The 15,894-nt window shown below is 45.2% G+C and overlaps 1 protein-coding gene across 1 annotated transcript; it reads right to left on the bottom strand.

Moving 5' to 3' along the window:
* Window positions 1-360: 360 nt before the first annotated feature.
* LOC148226819 (uncharacterized) lies at window positions 361-1,500 on the bottom strand. Its single transcript, XM_088204627.1, has one exon. It carries the CDS (start codon window positions 1,498-1,500, stop codon window positions 361-363), a length of 1,140 nt encoding a protein of 379 aa, XP_088060753.1.
* Between the last annotated feature and the right edge of the window lie 14,394 nt (window positions 1,501-15,894).

Genomic DNA, 15,894 nt, shown 5'->3' with positions numbered 1-15,894 from the left:
CCCCGTGGCCATGCATCCCTCGGCACGCTGCTTCTCACCTTGGATTGGGACTTGGTTTTCTGTCAGGGTTTTCCGTCCCTTATCTGGTGTCCTGTTTTATGGCGCAGGATGCTCGCCATTCGGCCTTCGTCAGTTAGCTACAGTCACAGTTGTTAACAGTGACTGCATTACCGGGGTCCGCGACGAGGACGCCTGACAATCGGCCTTGCTGACAGAGCTGCTGTGATTCGCAGAGGCGTATTGGCTTTTTATAGAAACACGGCGTCCAGCACGCCGCGTTTCACCAATGCCTAGTATCAGCCTTCGAACCCCAACCTAACCTAACCTAACCTAACCTAACCTAACCTAACCTAACCTAACCTAACCTAGGGCCAGCGTGGCGCACATCTCGTTCCAGCATCGCGATTTGCTTGTGCTGATCTCGATGTTGAGAGCTTTCCGGGCTCCCTTATAAGCTTCTCGAAGCGACTCGTCACCGCGTCTTCTCTGCGCTCTTCGTCGCGCAGAGAGACACTTTCGGCGAAGTTCCGCGATCGCTTCGGTCCACCAGTAGGTCGGCCTACGAAGCTGTCCTCTTCTTGGAGGCATGGACGCATCGCAGCCGCGGCTAAGGAGGTCGTTGAGCGCCTTCACGGTGATCTCGGCTGGTGCTCCTCTGCGTGCCAAGTCGATCACTTTGCTTCTCTCGGCGGCCACCGCCCTGTCCAGCTTATCGCTGTCCAGCTTGCTGACCGCCCAACCGGTGCTTGTGGGAAGTCTGCTTCTTTCTGCTCGATCGGCAAGCTGAAACTCTATGTATAAGTGGTCGCTGCCCGAGTATGTATTTTCCAGAACTTCCCATTTCGCAATTCGATTTGCGATCGACTCGCTTGTGAATGATACGTCTAATATGGAACCGCTATCTCCACGTCGAAATGTGAAGGCGCTTCCTCGATTAGCCGCGTGCAGGTGAAGCTGCGACGCCGTCTCCGAGAGCACAACTCCTCGGCGGTCCGTCGTGGATGATCCCCACTCCGGTGCCTTGGCGTTAAAGTCCCCGGCGACGACGACGGGCAGTGTCGAAGTCCTGACGTCCTCTGCTAGCCGGGCCATGTCGCCGATGAAAGCCTCGATGGGCGAGTTCGGGGAGTAATAACAGCTGTAAAACCGTATCCCCCCGGCCTCGACCCATACGAAGCCCTCACCGTCTGCCGCTCCGACGCCGCTCTCCCTAAGTCTCGACGACGGCACATAAATGGCGCACTTGCAGCCAGATCCTCCGTACCAACGGTGCGAAGAATGGTGGTGTTGCTCTGATATGACAACTAGGTCCGCGCCTTTTTCGATGGAAGTGTGCATCATCAAGTCTTGGGCCGTCCTGCACCCGTTAAGGTTTATTTGCAGGACGTTGATGCGCTCGTTTCCATCGCGGCGACCTTCTTGCCGGAACACGTCGCTGCCTTGTGGCCCTCTAGACCGCAGCGAAAGCACTCTTTGCTCCTGTCTCTGGGGGATGTGCATTTCGCTGCGATGTGGCCAGTTTCGCGGCACCTGTAGCAGCGTTCCGGTTGCCGTGGGGCTTCCCGCACGCGGCTGTTGATCCATTTGACGCGGACTTTTCCAATTTTTAGAAGTTTCACAGCATGCTCTGTGGGCAGTAAGACCACTGCTGTCTGTGTTCCGCCGTAGGAGGGTCGCAGCGAAAGAACTTTGATGTCCTTCAGCTCTGGTTGAGCTGCAGCTATCGCCTCTTTGACCTCCTCTATGTCTGTGCCGCCGTCGAGATCCCGCAAAGTCACTCTCGTTTGGGGAGTGAGAATTTTGGCGGGGTTTTCCTCGCCCATTTCGTAGGCAATCGCTGCGAGAAGCTCCGTCGCGTTTTGTGATCCGCGCTTCAATTCTAGAAGCACTTCTCCACTTCGTGTTTTTCGGATTTTTTTTACTTCTGCTTGCTCTGGAAGCACTACCGATTTTCTGATTGCGCGGATCACTTCCGCGTACGTGATTTTGCCAGTCGCAATCACGATTGCCTCGTTTCGCGGGCCGTGTGGGGCTCGCGTTTTGAACCTAACCTAACCTAACCTAACCTAACCTAACCTAACCTTTTTTTTTTTTTTTTTTTTTTTCTATGAGGGGGGGAACCTTCAAAAGGCGCCACCGTGTCTACAGATACAGTGGCAGTGTGGGATTCTTACCCACTAAAACCCCCCTCCGCTCCTACTGCCTCTCGGTACTTAACTTGACTGTAATGCTTCGAGAGGCAGCGTGGCCCGGCGCACTTCTTGCGCTCTTCCGTTGTCTAGGGTAGGACAAAAGGCAAAAATATTTACCTCTTAACCTCCCTGTCTCTCGCTGCGTCGCGTTTATTTAACGCGACGCAGTTATCCTGTCGGTTGACGCTCTTCTTTTTAGCGCTTTGACGTCGCTGATGGTCTTCTTTCTTGGGTAGTTCGAGAGGTGATTTATCATCTTTCAACCTCCCTATCTCTCACTGCCCCGCGTACGTGTGACGCGATGCAGTTTTTCTTGCGGTAGTAGCTCTTTCAGTTTATAGGCAGCATGTCGCCTCGGGATCCTCCTGTTCTGGCTGAGTCGAGACTGCTTGTCGGCTCTCTGTCAGTAGTGGGCTGCTGTGGCTGAGTTGCGCAGGTCTGGAGCTGTTCGTCTGCATGGTGCTTCGCAGCTTTTTGACAGCGCTCGAGCTCAGCTCTGAAAGCGGGGCATTGGGCGCTGCCATAGCGATGCGCGGCGGCGGCTGCGTTGCGGCTGTGGTTGTCGCAGACGATGCACCTTACTTCGCATTTGCAGTCGGCGGCTTTATGCCCGGGCTGCGCGCAGCTTCTGCAGAGTCCGGATCGGTCAGGCGCCTTGCATCGCGAGGCGACGTGGCCGTAGGCGGCGCATCGGTAGCATCTGAGCGGGTCGGCGCGGATCCTAATGCGGCATCGCTTTAGTCCGATCCTTATTCGCCCGTTCCTCAGCAAGGTGTCTAGTTTGGCAGTGTGGGGCACTTTTGCGACGCACACTTGTGTGTCGCAGTAGGCATCTCTCTGTGCCAAGATTATGATGTTGCCGACTCCCTCGCTGAGGGACTCCGCTAGTGCCTCCGTGATGTCGCCGACGGCCGCGTTGTAGTCGAGGTCCCTCAGGGTGATTGTTGTTGTATCTGCTGCTCTGGTTGGCCTGACAACTGTCGCTCCCGGTCCTGCCGCCTCCATAAGAGCGGCTTTTAGAGCGTCGGCTCCTTCGCCGCCTCTTCCTAGTCGAAGGACCAGCTCCCCCTTCTGGGTGCGCTTGTTGGTGCGAACGTCGACACCGGTGCCCTTCATGGCGACGCTTACCTGGCGGAGGATGCTCGCGTACGATTTTGGGGCTTCTCCGCTGCAGGTAAGCACGAGCGTCTCGGTCGTTGGGGCTCCTCTGCGTGGCCTAGGCGCGGTTTTCTTATTTGTGGTGGCGGCTGGAGGTGTAGCGTTCTGCGCCGCTTTTTTGTTATCCTTGGTGGCCTTTGCTAGTTTTCTGCGGCCGGCCACCTTGTGAGTATCATAAGGCGGCTTTTTAGCGGCGTTAGAGGTTGCATCGGGCCTGGAGGGCGTCTTGCTTCTCTCCCGTGGCTGTTTTGGTACCGGCGCTTGAGGATTTGTTGTTTGCAGGCTTTTTGGCTCCAATTGGTCGGGTGCTGGAGGTTTGTGGCTGCGTAAGGAAGTCTGCGCTGCTGGTGCGGCCGTGGCTGGTTTGGTGCAGGTATCGGGCTTAGCTTTGACCGTGTTTTCTGCCAGGATCAGCCTTAGCATCATTATGCCCTCCTTTATGGGTTTGTGGACGTTCGGGTGGCTGACGATAAACCTCGCAAGGTCCATTACTTCCTTGGTGATGCGGGCTTCGCGGTCGGTTGCTTCCGGTGACATGGTTAGTTTATTTGTATAATTGTATATAGGTAATTATATTTGCAAGTTATTGAGGTTAGGATGTAGAGTCAAATTGTTTGGTATATTGTAGCTTATATTTGCACTTAGATTTTTAGTTATTTATTTTAGACTTTTTATTTAAATTAAAGTTTACTGGAATGTTATTTGTTAAAGTATTTAATTTTTTAAGTTTGATTTTATAAAAATTATTTTTATTTTAGAAGTAATTTAGTTGTTAAGTTTAAGTTTTTATAGTTTGAATTTTTATTTTTTTTTTTTTCAAAAGTGTTAATATAGGTGTAAATATGTTTTTATTTAGGGTTGTCCGCCAGAGCTTAGTTGCGCAGTCACGCCGTTGGTGTGTGTGTGGCGCTGCGATCTGCCGCGCCGCGTGGAGATCACCGAAGCGGCCGGGCGTGGCAAACAAGATGGCCGCCGGGACGCGCACTTCACTAAATGTTCCCTTGCGTCGCACTGGGTCACTTTTTAGGGATGAATGCTTTGTTTTGTGTTAAGGGCAACCCTCCGAGCATTTTGATGTCACTTGCGCCTCCAGAATCGACGTTTGAAAAATCGTAAATACATCGATCTTTTTCGATTTTCTGATCTCTCCGTCGTCCTAGCAAAGCTCTTGAGGGCTTATCAAAGAGGTCTCGAAAGCGCGCACACGATGATAGTTTATAGTATAGATTTATAAGTGAATTGAGTTGTATAGAAGAAGTTCAGTTGTTAAGTTTTAGTTTTTTGCAGTTTATATTATTGTTTACTAGAATGTTATTTGTTGAAGTATTTAATTTTTAAGTTTGATTTTATAGAATAATTTTTTTTTTTTAATTTAAGAAGTAATTTAGTTCTTAAGTTTTAGTTTTTATAATTTTTATTTTTATTTTTCGAAAAGTGTTTATTTAGGTGTACGTATGTTATTAATTAGGTTTGTCCGCCAAAGCTTGGTTGCGCGGTATCGCCGTTATTGTGTGTGTGGCGCTGCGATCTGTCGCGCCGCGTGGCGATCAGCTGAGCGGCCGGGCGTGGCAAACAAGATGGCCGCCGGGACGCGCACTTCACAAAATGTTCCCTTGCGTCGCACTTGGTTAACTTTTAGCGTTAATAACCTTGTTTTAAGTTCAGGGCAACCCCCCGCAAATTTTGGTGTCGGTTGCGCACTCGATATCGACGTTTGAAAAATCGTAAATACATCGATCTTTTTCGATTTTCTGCTCTCTCCGTCGTCCTAGCAAAGCTCTTGAGGGCTTATCGGAGAGGTCTCGAAAGCGCGCACGCGATGATAGTTTATAGTATAGATTTATAAGTGAATTGAGTTGTATAGAAGTAGTTTAGTTGTTTAAGTTTTAATTTTTTGCAGTTTGTATTATTATTTACTGGAATGTTATTGTTTAAGTATTTAATTTTTAAGTTTGATTTAAAAAAAGAAGTATTATTATTTTAGAAGTAATTTAGTTGTTAAGTTTAAGTTTTTATAATTTGAATTTTTTTTTTTTTTTTTTTTTTCCCCAAAAGTGTTGATATCGGTGTAAATATGTTTTTATTTAGGGTTGTACGCCAGAGCTTAGTTGCGCAGTCACGCCGTTGATGTGTGTGTGGCGCTGCAATCTGCCGCGCCACGTGGCGATCAGCTGAGCGGCCGGGCGTGGCAAACAAAATGGCCGCCGGGACGCGCACTTCACAAAATGTTCCCTTGCGTCGCACTGGGTCACTTTTTAGTACTGAAAACTTTGTTTTGGGGTCAGTAGAACCCCCCGCACATTTGATGTTAATTTCGCACTCGAGATCGACGTTTGAAAAATCATAAAAACATCGATCTTTCTCGATTATCTGCGCTCTCCGTTGTCCTACCGAAGCTCTTAATAGCTTATCGGAAAGGGCTGGAGAACGCGCACACACTGATACTACATTCGCCTCGGTAGGCGAATGTTTACTCCTTGAGCCGGCGGCGAGCGGCGGAGCTCGCGCAAAACGATCCGCTCCGTTCGGGGTGCGGCGCACGACTAACCTAACCTAACCTTTTTTTTTTTTTTTTTTCCTTGAGAGGGGAAACCTTCAAAAGGCGCCACTGTTTCAACAGAAAGGTGACAGTGTGGGATTTTTACCCACTAAAACCCCCCTCCGCTCCTACTGCCTCCCGGTACTTAACTTGTCTGTAATGTTTCGAGAGGCAGCGTGGCCCGGCGCACTTCTAGCGCACTTCATTTTGTCTCGGGTAGCTAGAGAAGTGACAAAATAAATCGATCACTTCTCGAGCCCCCTGTCTCTCCTTGCCTGACGGCTATTGGTCGCTTTTGTGCGACTCGTCTGATGCTTCTTGCGATGACAGTCGATCGCTTGCCTTTTGCGAACCGTGCGACTGTCGTCGGCTGCCTTTAATGCTGCGCGCGTGCGGTTGTGGGTGCGACGTCTGTCGATCACTTCGCTAGTCGTAAACTGCTCGGCAGTCGACGTCTGCTCCTAACGCTGTTCGCACGCGCGCGCTGCTGTTATGGTGGTTCGGCTAGCGGTGGAGAACTTTGCAGGGCTTGTCGCCTGCGTCGCTCGTCGTCCTCTTTTGCCTGCATTACTGTTGTCGCAAAAGATGTCCACGCTGTCCACTTTTCCTTGGACTGCAACATAGACGGGACCATCTGCTCGGCTGACACTTGGTTGTCGTTGTTTACGTCTTCGCCGAGGGCTTCTTTGAGCCGGGTTCGTTCTTCCGTCCATGCCGCGCACTTAAATAGGGTGTGGTCAGCATCATCTTTTGCGTCTCCGCAGTGGTGACACTCTTCGGTGGCTTCTTTGCCTATTCTCTTAAGATAGGTGCCAAAGCAGCCGTGTCCGGTTAGCACCTGAGTGAGGTGGAAGCTCAGTTCGCCTTGCCCTCTTTCACTCTAGACTTTTGGGTCCGGTATAAGCCGGTGAGTCCAGCGACCCTTCGGTGACTCGTTCCAACGTTCCCTCCAGCGTTCGAAGGTGACTTTTCTGGCGTCGTCTTTCGACTGCCCGTTGTAGATGCGTTGTCTTTCGAACGCGAGGAGGTCAATAGGCGGTATGCCGGAGACGGTGAGAGTGGCTGCTTCGGAGACCGTGCGATAGGCCGAAGCTACCCTTAATGCGCTGGTTCTCTGAACTCTAGCCAGCTTGAGCCGAGTTCTCTCCACCCTCATGGAGTCGGCCCATACAGGGGCTCCGTAGAGGAGGATGGAGTGGACCACTTCGTTGTATAGGCGTCGACGTTTTGATTTTGGTCCTCCGATGTTCGGCATCAATCTGGCGAGTTCTTCAGCGACGATCGCCGCCTTAGTCGCCGCCTTGTCTGCGTGTACCGCAAATCGAAGCTTGTCGTCAAGGTGAACTCCGAGGTACCTCAACGATCTGCTAAAAGGAACCTCGAAGCCGTCAAAGACGAGTTTGGGCGGCTCTAGTTGCCTGCGCCTGGTGAAAAGCACAGCTTCTGTTTTCTGGACTGCGAGCTCCAGTCCGGCGCCGTCTAGCCAACTCTTGACGCTTCGCAGGGCCTCTTCGCTGGCAATTTTGATGGACGTCGTAGACTTTCCGGTAATCAAAATGGCGACGTCGTCCGCGAAGGCGACTATTCTGGCTTCGTCGGGCATGGGCGCTCTCAGCAGTCCATCGTACATGACGTTCCAGAGAGCGGGTCCTAAGACCGAACCCTGGGGAACGCCTGCAGTGACCGCTCGCTGAAAGCTTTCGCCCATGCATTCGTACTGCAGCACCCTGTCCGAGAAGTAACTTTCGATCATTCGGATCAAGTATGCTGGAGTGCCGATTTTAGCCAGAGCTACTAGGATGGAGCTCCAGCGGGCCGAGTTGAACGCGTTTCGGACGTCGAGCGCGATCAACACGACGTTTGCGCTGCGCTTGACGCTTCCCTGCCAGGCTTCGCGGACGGTTTCGATCACCTGTTCGATGGCGCCTATTGTCGAGCGCCCTCGGCGGAAGCCGTGCTGATGAGGCGAGAGCCCTTTTTCGGTGTCCTCCAGTACTGTCTGGAGCCGTTCCAGGATCAGCCTCTCTAAGATCTTGCCCAGGCCGTCCAGCATGCAAAGTGGACGGTATGCTGAGGGACCGGGTGTCGCCTTGGTGCCCTTTGGTATTAGAACCAGCCTTTGGCGCTTCCAAGACGCGTCGAAGATTCCTTCGGCGAGGCACGAGTTGAGGGCTGCGAGAAGCAGCTCGGGATCCTTCTCAGCGATGCGCTTCAGGACGGCGTTCGGGACGCCGTCGGGTCCCGGCGCCCTTGCGGAGTTGATTCGCTGTGCCGCTCCCTGCAGCTCTTCTTTGGAGAACGGCAGGACTCCGCTTGGAAGCTCTGCTGCTGGGTCGCAGGTTGCAGTTCGGTCGGTAGTGGGGTGCCGCGGGAACAGTCCGTCGACCACCTCCTCCATGGTTTCATGGTTGTTCAGGTAGTGGTCTTCGTTCCGGACGCTTAGTTTATTGCGTACTATCCTGTACGGCAGCCCCCAAGGATCTTCGTCAACCGACTTGCAGAGTTCGTCCCAGCTGCGCGCTTTGCTTTGCTTAATAGCTAGGCGCAGCGCGTTTTTAGCGTTTTTGTAGTCCTGGCGTTCTTGTATCACGGCGAAATGGTGCCTGTGGGCGCGTCTGCGGGACGCTGTGCAGGCGCGTCGCAGGTCAGCGATCTCGTCCGTCCACCAGTAGGCCGGTTTCCGGTGTAGATTTGAGCCGCGCTTGGGCATCGATGCGTCGCAGGCGTCGCGCAGGAGCTCGTTTAGCGAGCGTACTACTTTTTCCGCTGAGGCGTCCGATCGCGCGATGCCTTTGACCGTCTCGCTCCTAGTAGCTACTAATTTGTCAAGGGCCTCGCGGTCTAGTTTTCGAACGCACCAGCCCCGCGCTGTGTGCGGGGGTGGCCTGTGGCTTCGGTCGGCAAGCTCGAAGCTGATGTAGCGGTGGTCGCTGTGCGAGTGGACATCTAGCACGCGCCATCCTCGAATTCTTCCCGCTAGGGCTTCATCGACGAACGTGACGTCGATTACTGACCCCGTGCTGCCCCGAACGAAGGTAAACTCTCCTCCCGTGTTGGCAACGTGCAGGTGCAGGTTTGACGCCATGTCGCAAAGAAGAGCTCCTCTTGCGTCGGTAGATGCTGCACCCCATTCGACGGATTTTGCATTAAAATCGCCTGCTACGATGACCGGGAGCGTCGATGTTCGGACGCTCTCTTCTAGGCCGGCGATGCTGCGGTTAAAGTCTTCCATAGGGGAGTTCGGCGAAAAGTAGCAGCTGTAAACGCGTAAGTCGCCCAGCTCTATCCAGGTCCAGCCGACGGTGCTAAGGGCGTTTGCAGCGTTGGTCAGAAGCAGGCGGCTGCTAGATGGCAGATGAAGAGCGGCATTTGACCCTTTATCAGAATGCCAGCGCCGCGGTAAGTTGTGGTTCTGCTCAGAGACTATTGCGACGTCTGTGCGCTCGTCAACTATAGTTTGCTGCAGCAAATCTTGTGCAGCCCTGCATTTGTTGAGGTTTATTTGCAGAAACCGTACTGACATTTCGAAACTTTTCTGCAGCGCGCTAGCTCCGCTCTAAAAGCAGGGCAGTCAGCGCTTCCGTAGCGGTGCGGAGCTGTGGCTAAGTTGTCAGTTATGCTGGTGCAGACGATGCATCTTGGTACACTTTTACATTCGCTTGCTTTGTGTCCAGTCTTCCAGCAGCTTCTGCAAAGTCCCGAGCGGTCGGGCGCCCTGCACCGCGTGGCAGTGTGGCCGTATGCTGAGCATCGGTAGCACCTTAGCATGTCGATGCGCATTCTGATGCGGCATCGTACTAGGCCGATCTTGATGCGCCCCTCTTTTAGCTGAGCGTCGGTCCTGGCGGTGTGTGGCACTTTGGCGACGCATACTTGAGTCCCGCAATAGGCCTCTTTTAAGCTGATAATCGTAATCTTCTCCTTTTCTGAGTCACCAAGAGACTCAGCTAGTGATTCGATCACGTCTGCTGCGATGACGCCTTCGTCCAGATCGCGGATTATGACCGTCATGGTGGCTGCGCTTGTGGGCCTGGTCACCTTAGCTCCAGGTCCTGCCGCTTCTATTAATGCAGTTTGAAGGACGTCAGATCCTTCGCCGTTTTTTCCCAGGCGAAGCAGCAGTTCGCCTTTCTGGGTGCGCTTAGTGGCGCGGACGTCTAGAGTGGTCCCTTTTGTGGCTACGCTGACCTGACGCAGGATGCTGGCGTAGGACTTTGGCGCTTCGCCGGCACAGGTGAGCACAAGGGTAGTCTCCGCCAATTTGGCTCTTCTCTTTCTGCGCGGTTTGTTACCCGCTGCTTTTTTTTCTCCTGGGGCTGCAGACGTTGCTGCTGCCTCTTCTTGGAGCCGTGTCGACGTTTTTGCCTTCAATTTTGACCGCCTGCTGTCAGTTTTAGAATTTCTCTTTCTGCTGACCAGCTTCCAATCTTCTAAAGTTTTAGAAGAAGCTTTGTGGCCGGCAAGGGTCTCTTTTTTTTCCCCTTCAGGCAGTGCAGCTTGGGCCACATTATTTACTTCAGAGTGCATTTTTAACTCTTTGCTTGAAGTTGCAGCAATGTTTTTGCTGCTAGGCAGCGTCTGCGTTGCTGCGGTGGCGGTTGCTTTTTTGCAGCTGCTTCCTTGCTTGGCCTGTGAAGGTTGTTCAGCAAGAATCATCCTAAGTGCCATAATCCCCTCCTTTAGGGGTTTATGCACATTGAGATGACTTTTTGCGAACCTCGCTAGGTCCATCACCGCTCTGTTAAGCCGAGTTTCACGGTCGTTCTCGTCCGGCGACATGGTGTGTTTCTGTAATATTATTTTTTTTAAACTTAGTCGTCCCGCGAAAATGCCCGGAAAATTCAGGATTTTCTTCCAAAGATTTGCTGACAAAATGTCCAGAAAATTCGGAAAATTTTTTCTTTAAACTTTGAAAATCCGGAAAATTTTGGTGGAATGCTTTTGGTCTGCAACCCACAATCCCAAAAAGCCCGGAAAATTCTTCAAAAAACAGCAACTTACCCGGAAAAATCCCGGAAAAGCGCTATTATAAAAGTGTTTTTTTAGTGTCCGTAGTTTCACTTGGAAAATTTTTCGGAAAATCCGGAAAACTCTAGATTTCCTCCAAATGTCGGAAAACCTCGGAAAAATGACGGAAAAACCCGGAAAAGTCCGAGTCCAGGTTTTCCGACTTTCCCGGGAGCACTTTTAGTGTCACTTTCACTATCACAAGTTATCTCCAACAGCTGGTCCGTCCAGCTGATCTCCGAATCCTCAGGGTTCCAAGATCACTATAGAATGCGCCCGGCAATCAGGCCTGCGCCCCTTTTGCTGAACTGAACTGGTCCCCTAAAACTAAAAAAAACTAAAAAACCTAACCTAACCTAACCTAACCTAACCTAACCTAACCTAACAAGCTCACACTTTTATTTTTTTAATTTTTAATTTTTTTTTTGTACAGTATCGTGAGTATAGTTGAAAGCTCTATTTGGTATAGAAAATTCAAGTCAATTTCTTAAATAAAAGCTTTTAAATAGGATTTAGTAGGATTATATTTAGCAAAGTTATGACACTTTGAATTTTTACGATAGCCGCCATTTTGAAAAAAAATTTTATATATTTTTTTTAAACATAACGTATAGGGGCTGCACGTTAGTTCTATGCGATATTAAAAATTAAAATTTTAATCTTCGAAACCAAGCAGTTAAGAGCGTTAACTCTTCCGAAAGTCTCAAAATGGCTAGTATGGGGGTACGATCGAACTGATACATCGCTTGTTTTCAAGCAAAAATATATATTTTTTATATTTTACTTAGATGAGCTTTAGGCTTCTTAACATTTTATGTATAAAGACCTTTTTGACAAAATTAAACACTACTGAGTTATAAGTAATTGAATTTTAATACTTGTCGCCATTTTGCAAAAAATTGACAAAATGGATTTTGCTAACAAACATACACAGGATGCTTAAGAATTGTATACTGTCACAAAAATTTAAATTCAAATATGTATAAATAAGCTCACACTGACCTTAACTATATTGAAAATCTTATGAGCGTATGTATGGTGGGTCGATCGACTCATCACACTAAACGTGTTTTGAAAAAAAAATACTTTTACTTTTTAATTTTTAATTTTTTTTTATAGTATCGTAAGTATAGTCGAAAGCTCTGTTTTGTTTAAAAAATTCAAGTCGATTTCTTAAATAGAAACCTCATACGAGCGTTAACTGTATGCAGAGTCGCATAAAAGCTCGTTCGAGGTCTCGGTCAATATATGGTAAGACTCGGTTTTTATTAAAAAAAAAAATAATTAAAAATTGCTTTTATATGCAAATTAAAATTCCAAACACTTTTTGCATACGACATTTTTTAGTAGGATTTTATTTAGCAAAGTTATGACACTTTGAATTTTTACGATAGCCGCCATTTTGAAAAAAAATTTTATATATTTTTTTTAAACATAACGTATAGGGGCTGCACGTTACTTCTATGCGATATTAAAAATTAAAATTTTAATCTTCGAAACCAAGCAGTTAAGAGCGTTAACTCTTCCGAAAGTCTCAAAATGGCTAGTATGGGGGTACGATCGAACTGATACATCGCTTGTTTTCAAGCAAAAATATATATTTTTTATATTTTACTTAGATGAGCTTTAGGCTTCTCAACATTTCATGTATAGAGACCTTTTTGACAAAATTGAACACTACTGAGTTATAAGTGATTGAATTTTAATACTTGTCGCCATTTTGCAAAAAATTGACAAAATGGATTTTGCTAACAAACATACACAGGATGCTTAAGAATTCTATACTGTCACAAAATTTTGAAATTCAAATATGTATAAATAAGCTCACACTGACCTTAACTATATTGAAAATCTTATGAGCGTATGTATGGTGGGTCGATCGACTCATCACACTAAACGTGTTTTGAAAAAAAAATACTTTTATTTTTTAATTTTTAATTTTTTTGTATAGTATCGTAAGTATAGTTGAAAGCTCTATTTGGTATAATAAATTCAAGTCAATTTCTTAAATAGAAGCTTCATACGAGCGTTAACTGTATGCAGAGTCGCATAAAAGCTCGTTCGAGGTCTCGGTCAATATATGGTAAGACTCGGTTTTTATTAAAAAAAATAATTAAAAATTGCTTTTATATGCAAATTAAAATTCCAAACACTTTTTGCATACGACATTTTTTAGTAGGATTTTATTTAGCAAAGTTATGACACTTTGAATTTTTACGATAGCCGCCATTTTGAAAAAAAATTTTATATATTTTTTTTAAACATAACGTATAGGGGCTGCACGTTAGTTCTATGCGATATTAAAAATTAAAATTTTAATCTTCGAAACCAAGCAGTTAAGAGCGTTAACTCTTCCGAAAGTCTCAAAATGGCTAGTATGGGGGTACGATCGAACTGATACATCGCTTGTTTTCAAGCAAAAATATATATTTTTTATATTTTACTTAGATGAGCTTTAGGCTTCTCAACATTTCATGTATAGAGACCTTTTTGACAAAATTGAACACTACTGAGTTATAAGTGATTGAATTTTAATACTTGTCGCAATTTTGCAAAAAATTGACAAAATGGATTTTGCTAACAAACATACACAGGATGCTTAAGAATTCTATACTGTCACAAAATTTTGAAATTTAAATGTGTATAAATAAGCTCACACTGACCTTAACTATATTGAAAATCTTATGAGCGTATGTATGGTGGGTCGATCGACTCATCACACTAAACGTGTTTTGAAAAAAAAATACTTTTATTTTTTAATTTTTAATTTTTTTGTATAGTATCGTAAGTATAGTTGAAAGCTCTATTTGGTATAAAAAATTCAAGTCAATTTCTTAAATAGAAGCTTCATACGAGCGTTAACTGTATGCAGAGTCGCATAAAAGCTCGTTCGAGGTCTCGGTCAATATATGGTAAGACTCGGTTTTTATTAAAAAAAAAATAATTAAAAATTGTTTTTATATGCAAATTAAAATTCCAAACACTTTTTGCATACGACATTTTTTAGTAGGATTTTATTTAGCAAAGTTATGACACTTTGAATTTTTACGATAGCCGCCATTTTGAAAAAAAATTTTATATATTTTTTTTAAACATAACGTATAGGATCTGCACGTTAGTTCTATGCGATATTAAAAATTAAAATTTCAATCCTTGAAACCAAGCAGGTAAGAGCGTTAACTCTTCCGAAAGTCTCAAAATGGCTAGTATGGGGGTACGATCGAACTGATACATCGCTTGTTTTCAAGCTTAAGAATTCTATACTGTCACAAAATTTTGAAATTCAAATATGTATAAATAAGCTCACACTGACCTTAACTATATTGAAAATCTTATGAGCGTATGTATGGTGGGTCGATCGACTCATCACACTAAACGTGTTTTGAAAAAAAAATACTTTTATTTTTTAATTTTTAATTTTTTTGTATAGTATCGTAAGTATAGTTGAAAGCTCTATTTGGTATAATAAATTCAAGTCAATTTCTTAAATAGAAGCTTCATACGAGCGTTAACTGTATGCAGAGTCGCATAAAAGCTCGTTCGAGGTCTCGGTCAATATATGGTAAGACTCGGTTTTCATTAAAAAAAAAATAATTAAAAATTGCTTTTAAATGCAAATTTAAATTCCAAACACTTTTTGCATACGACATTTTTCAGTAGGATTTGATTTAGCAAAGTTATGACACTTTGAATTTTTACGATAGCCGCCATTTTAAAAAAAAAAAAAAAAAATTATATATTTTTTTTAAACATAACGTATAGGGGCTGCACGTTAGTTCTATGCGATATTGAAAATTAAAATTTTAATCTTCGAAACCAAGCAGTTAAGAGCGTTAACTCTTCCGAAAGTCTCAAAATGGCTAGTATGGGGGTACGATCGAACTGATACATCGCTTGTTTTCAAGCAAAAATATATATTTTTTATATTTTACTTAGATGAGCTTTAGGCTTCTCAACATTTAATGTATAGAGACCTTTTTGACAAAATTGAACACTACTGAGTTATAAGTGATTGAATTTTAATACTTGTCGCCATTTTGCAAAAAATTGACAAAATGGATTTTGCTAACAAACATACACAGGATGCTTAAGAATTCTATACTGTCACAAAATTTTGAAATTTAAATATGTATAAATAAGCTCACACTGTTCTTAACTATATTGAAAATCTTATGAGCGTATGTATGGTGGGTCGATCGACTCATCACACTAAACGTGTTTTGAAAAAAAAATACTTTTATTTTTTAATTTTTAATTTTTTTGTATAGTATCGTAAGTATAGTTGAAAGCTCTATTTGGTATAAAAAATTCAAGTCAATTTCTTAAATAGAAGCTTCATACGAGCGTTCACTGTATGCAGAGTCGCATAAAAGCTCGTTCGAGGTCTCGGTCAATATATGGTAAGACTCGGTTTTTATTAAAAAAAAAATAATTAAAAATTGCTTTTATATGCAAATTAAAATTCCAAACACTTTTTGCATACGACATTTTTTAGTAGGATTTTATTTAGCAAAGTTATGACACTTTGAATTTTTACGATAGCCGCCATTTTGAAAAAAAAATTTATATATTTTTTTTTAACATAACGTATAGGGGCTGCACGTTAGTTCTATGCGATATTAAAAATTAAAATTTTAATCTTCGAAACCAAGCAGTTAAGAGCGTTAACTCTTCCGAAAGTCTCAAAATGGCTAGTATGGGGGTACGATCGAACTGATACATCGCTTGTTTTCAAGCAAAAATATATATTTTTTATATTTTACTTAGATGAGCTTTAGGCTTCTTAACATTTTATGTATAGAGACCTTTTTGACAAAATTGAACACTACTGAGTTATAAGTGATTGAATTTTAATACTTGTCGCAATTTTGCAAAAAATTGACAAAATGGATTTTGCTAACAAACATACACAGGATGCTTAAGAATTCTATACTGTCACAAAATTTTGAAATTTAAATGTGTATAAATAAGCTCACACTGACCTTAACTATATTGAAA

This window comes from Plectrocnemia conspersa, unplaced genomic scaffold, assembly GCF_051122295.1.
Source record: "Plectrocnemia conspersa isolate PC_06_02 unplaced genomic scaffold, ASM5112229v1 ptg000014l, whole genome shotgun sequence".
NCBI classification, from domain to species: domain Eukaryota; kingdom Metazoa; phylum Arthropoda; class Insecta; order Trichoptera; family Polycentropodidae; genus Plectrocnemia; species Plectrocnemia conspersa.
Note: the sequence above shows the minus strand (reverse complement) of the source record. Positions and strands in the feature narration are given on the sequence as shown.

Bases quoted from the DNA above. Each gene is read 5' to 3' on its own strand.
- LOC148226819 (XM_088204627.1), bottom strand. From the start codon at position 1,500: ATGCACATCCCCCAGAGACAGGAGCAAAGAGTGCTTTCGCTGCGGTCT.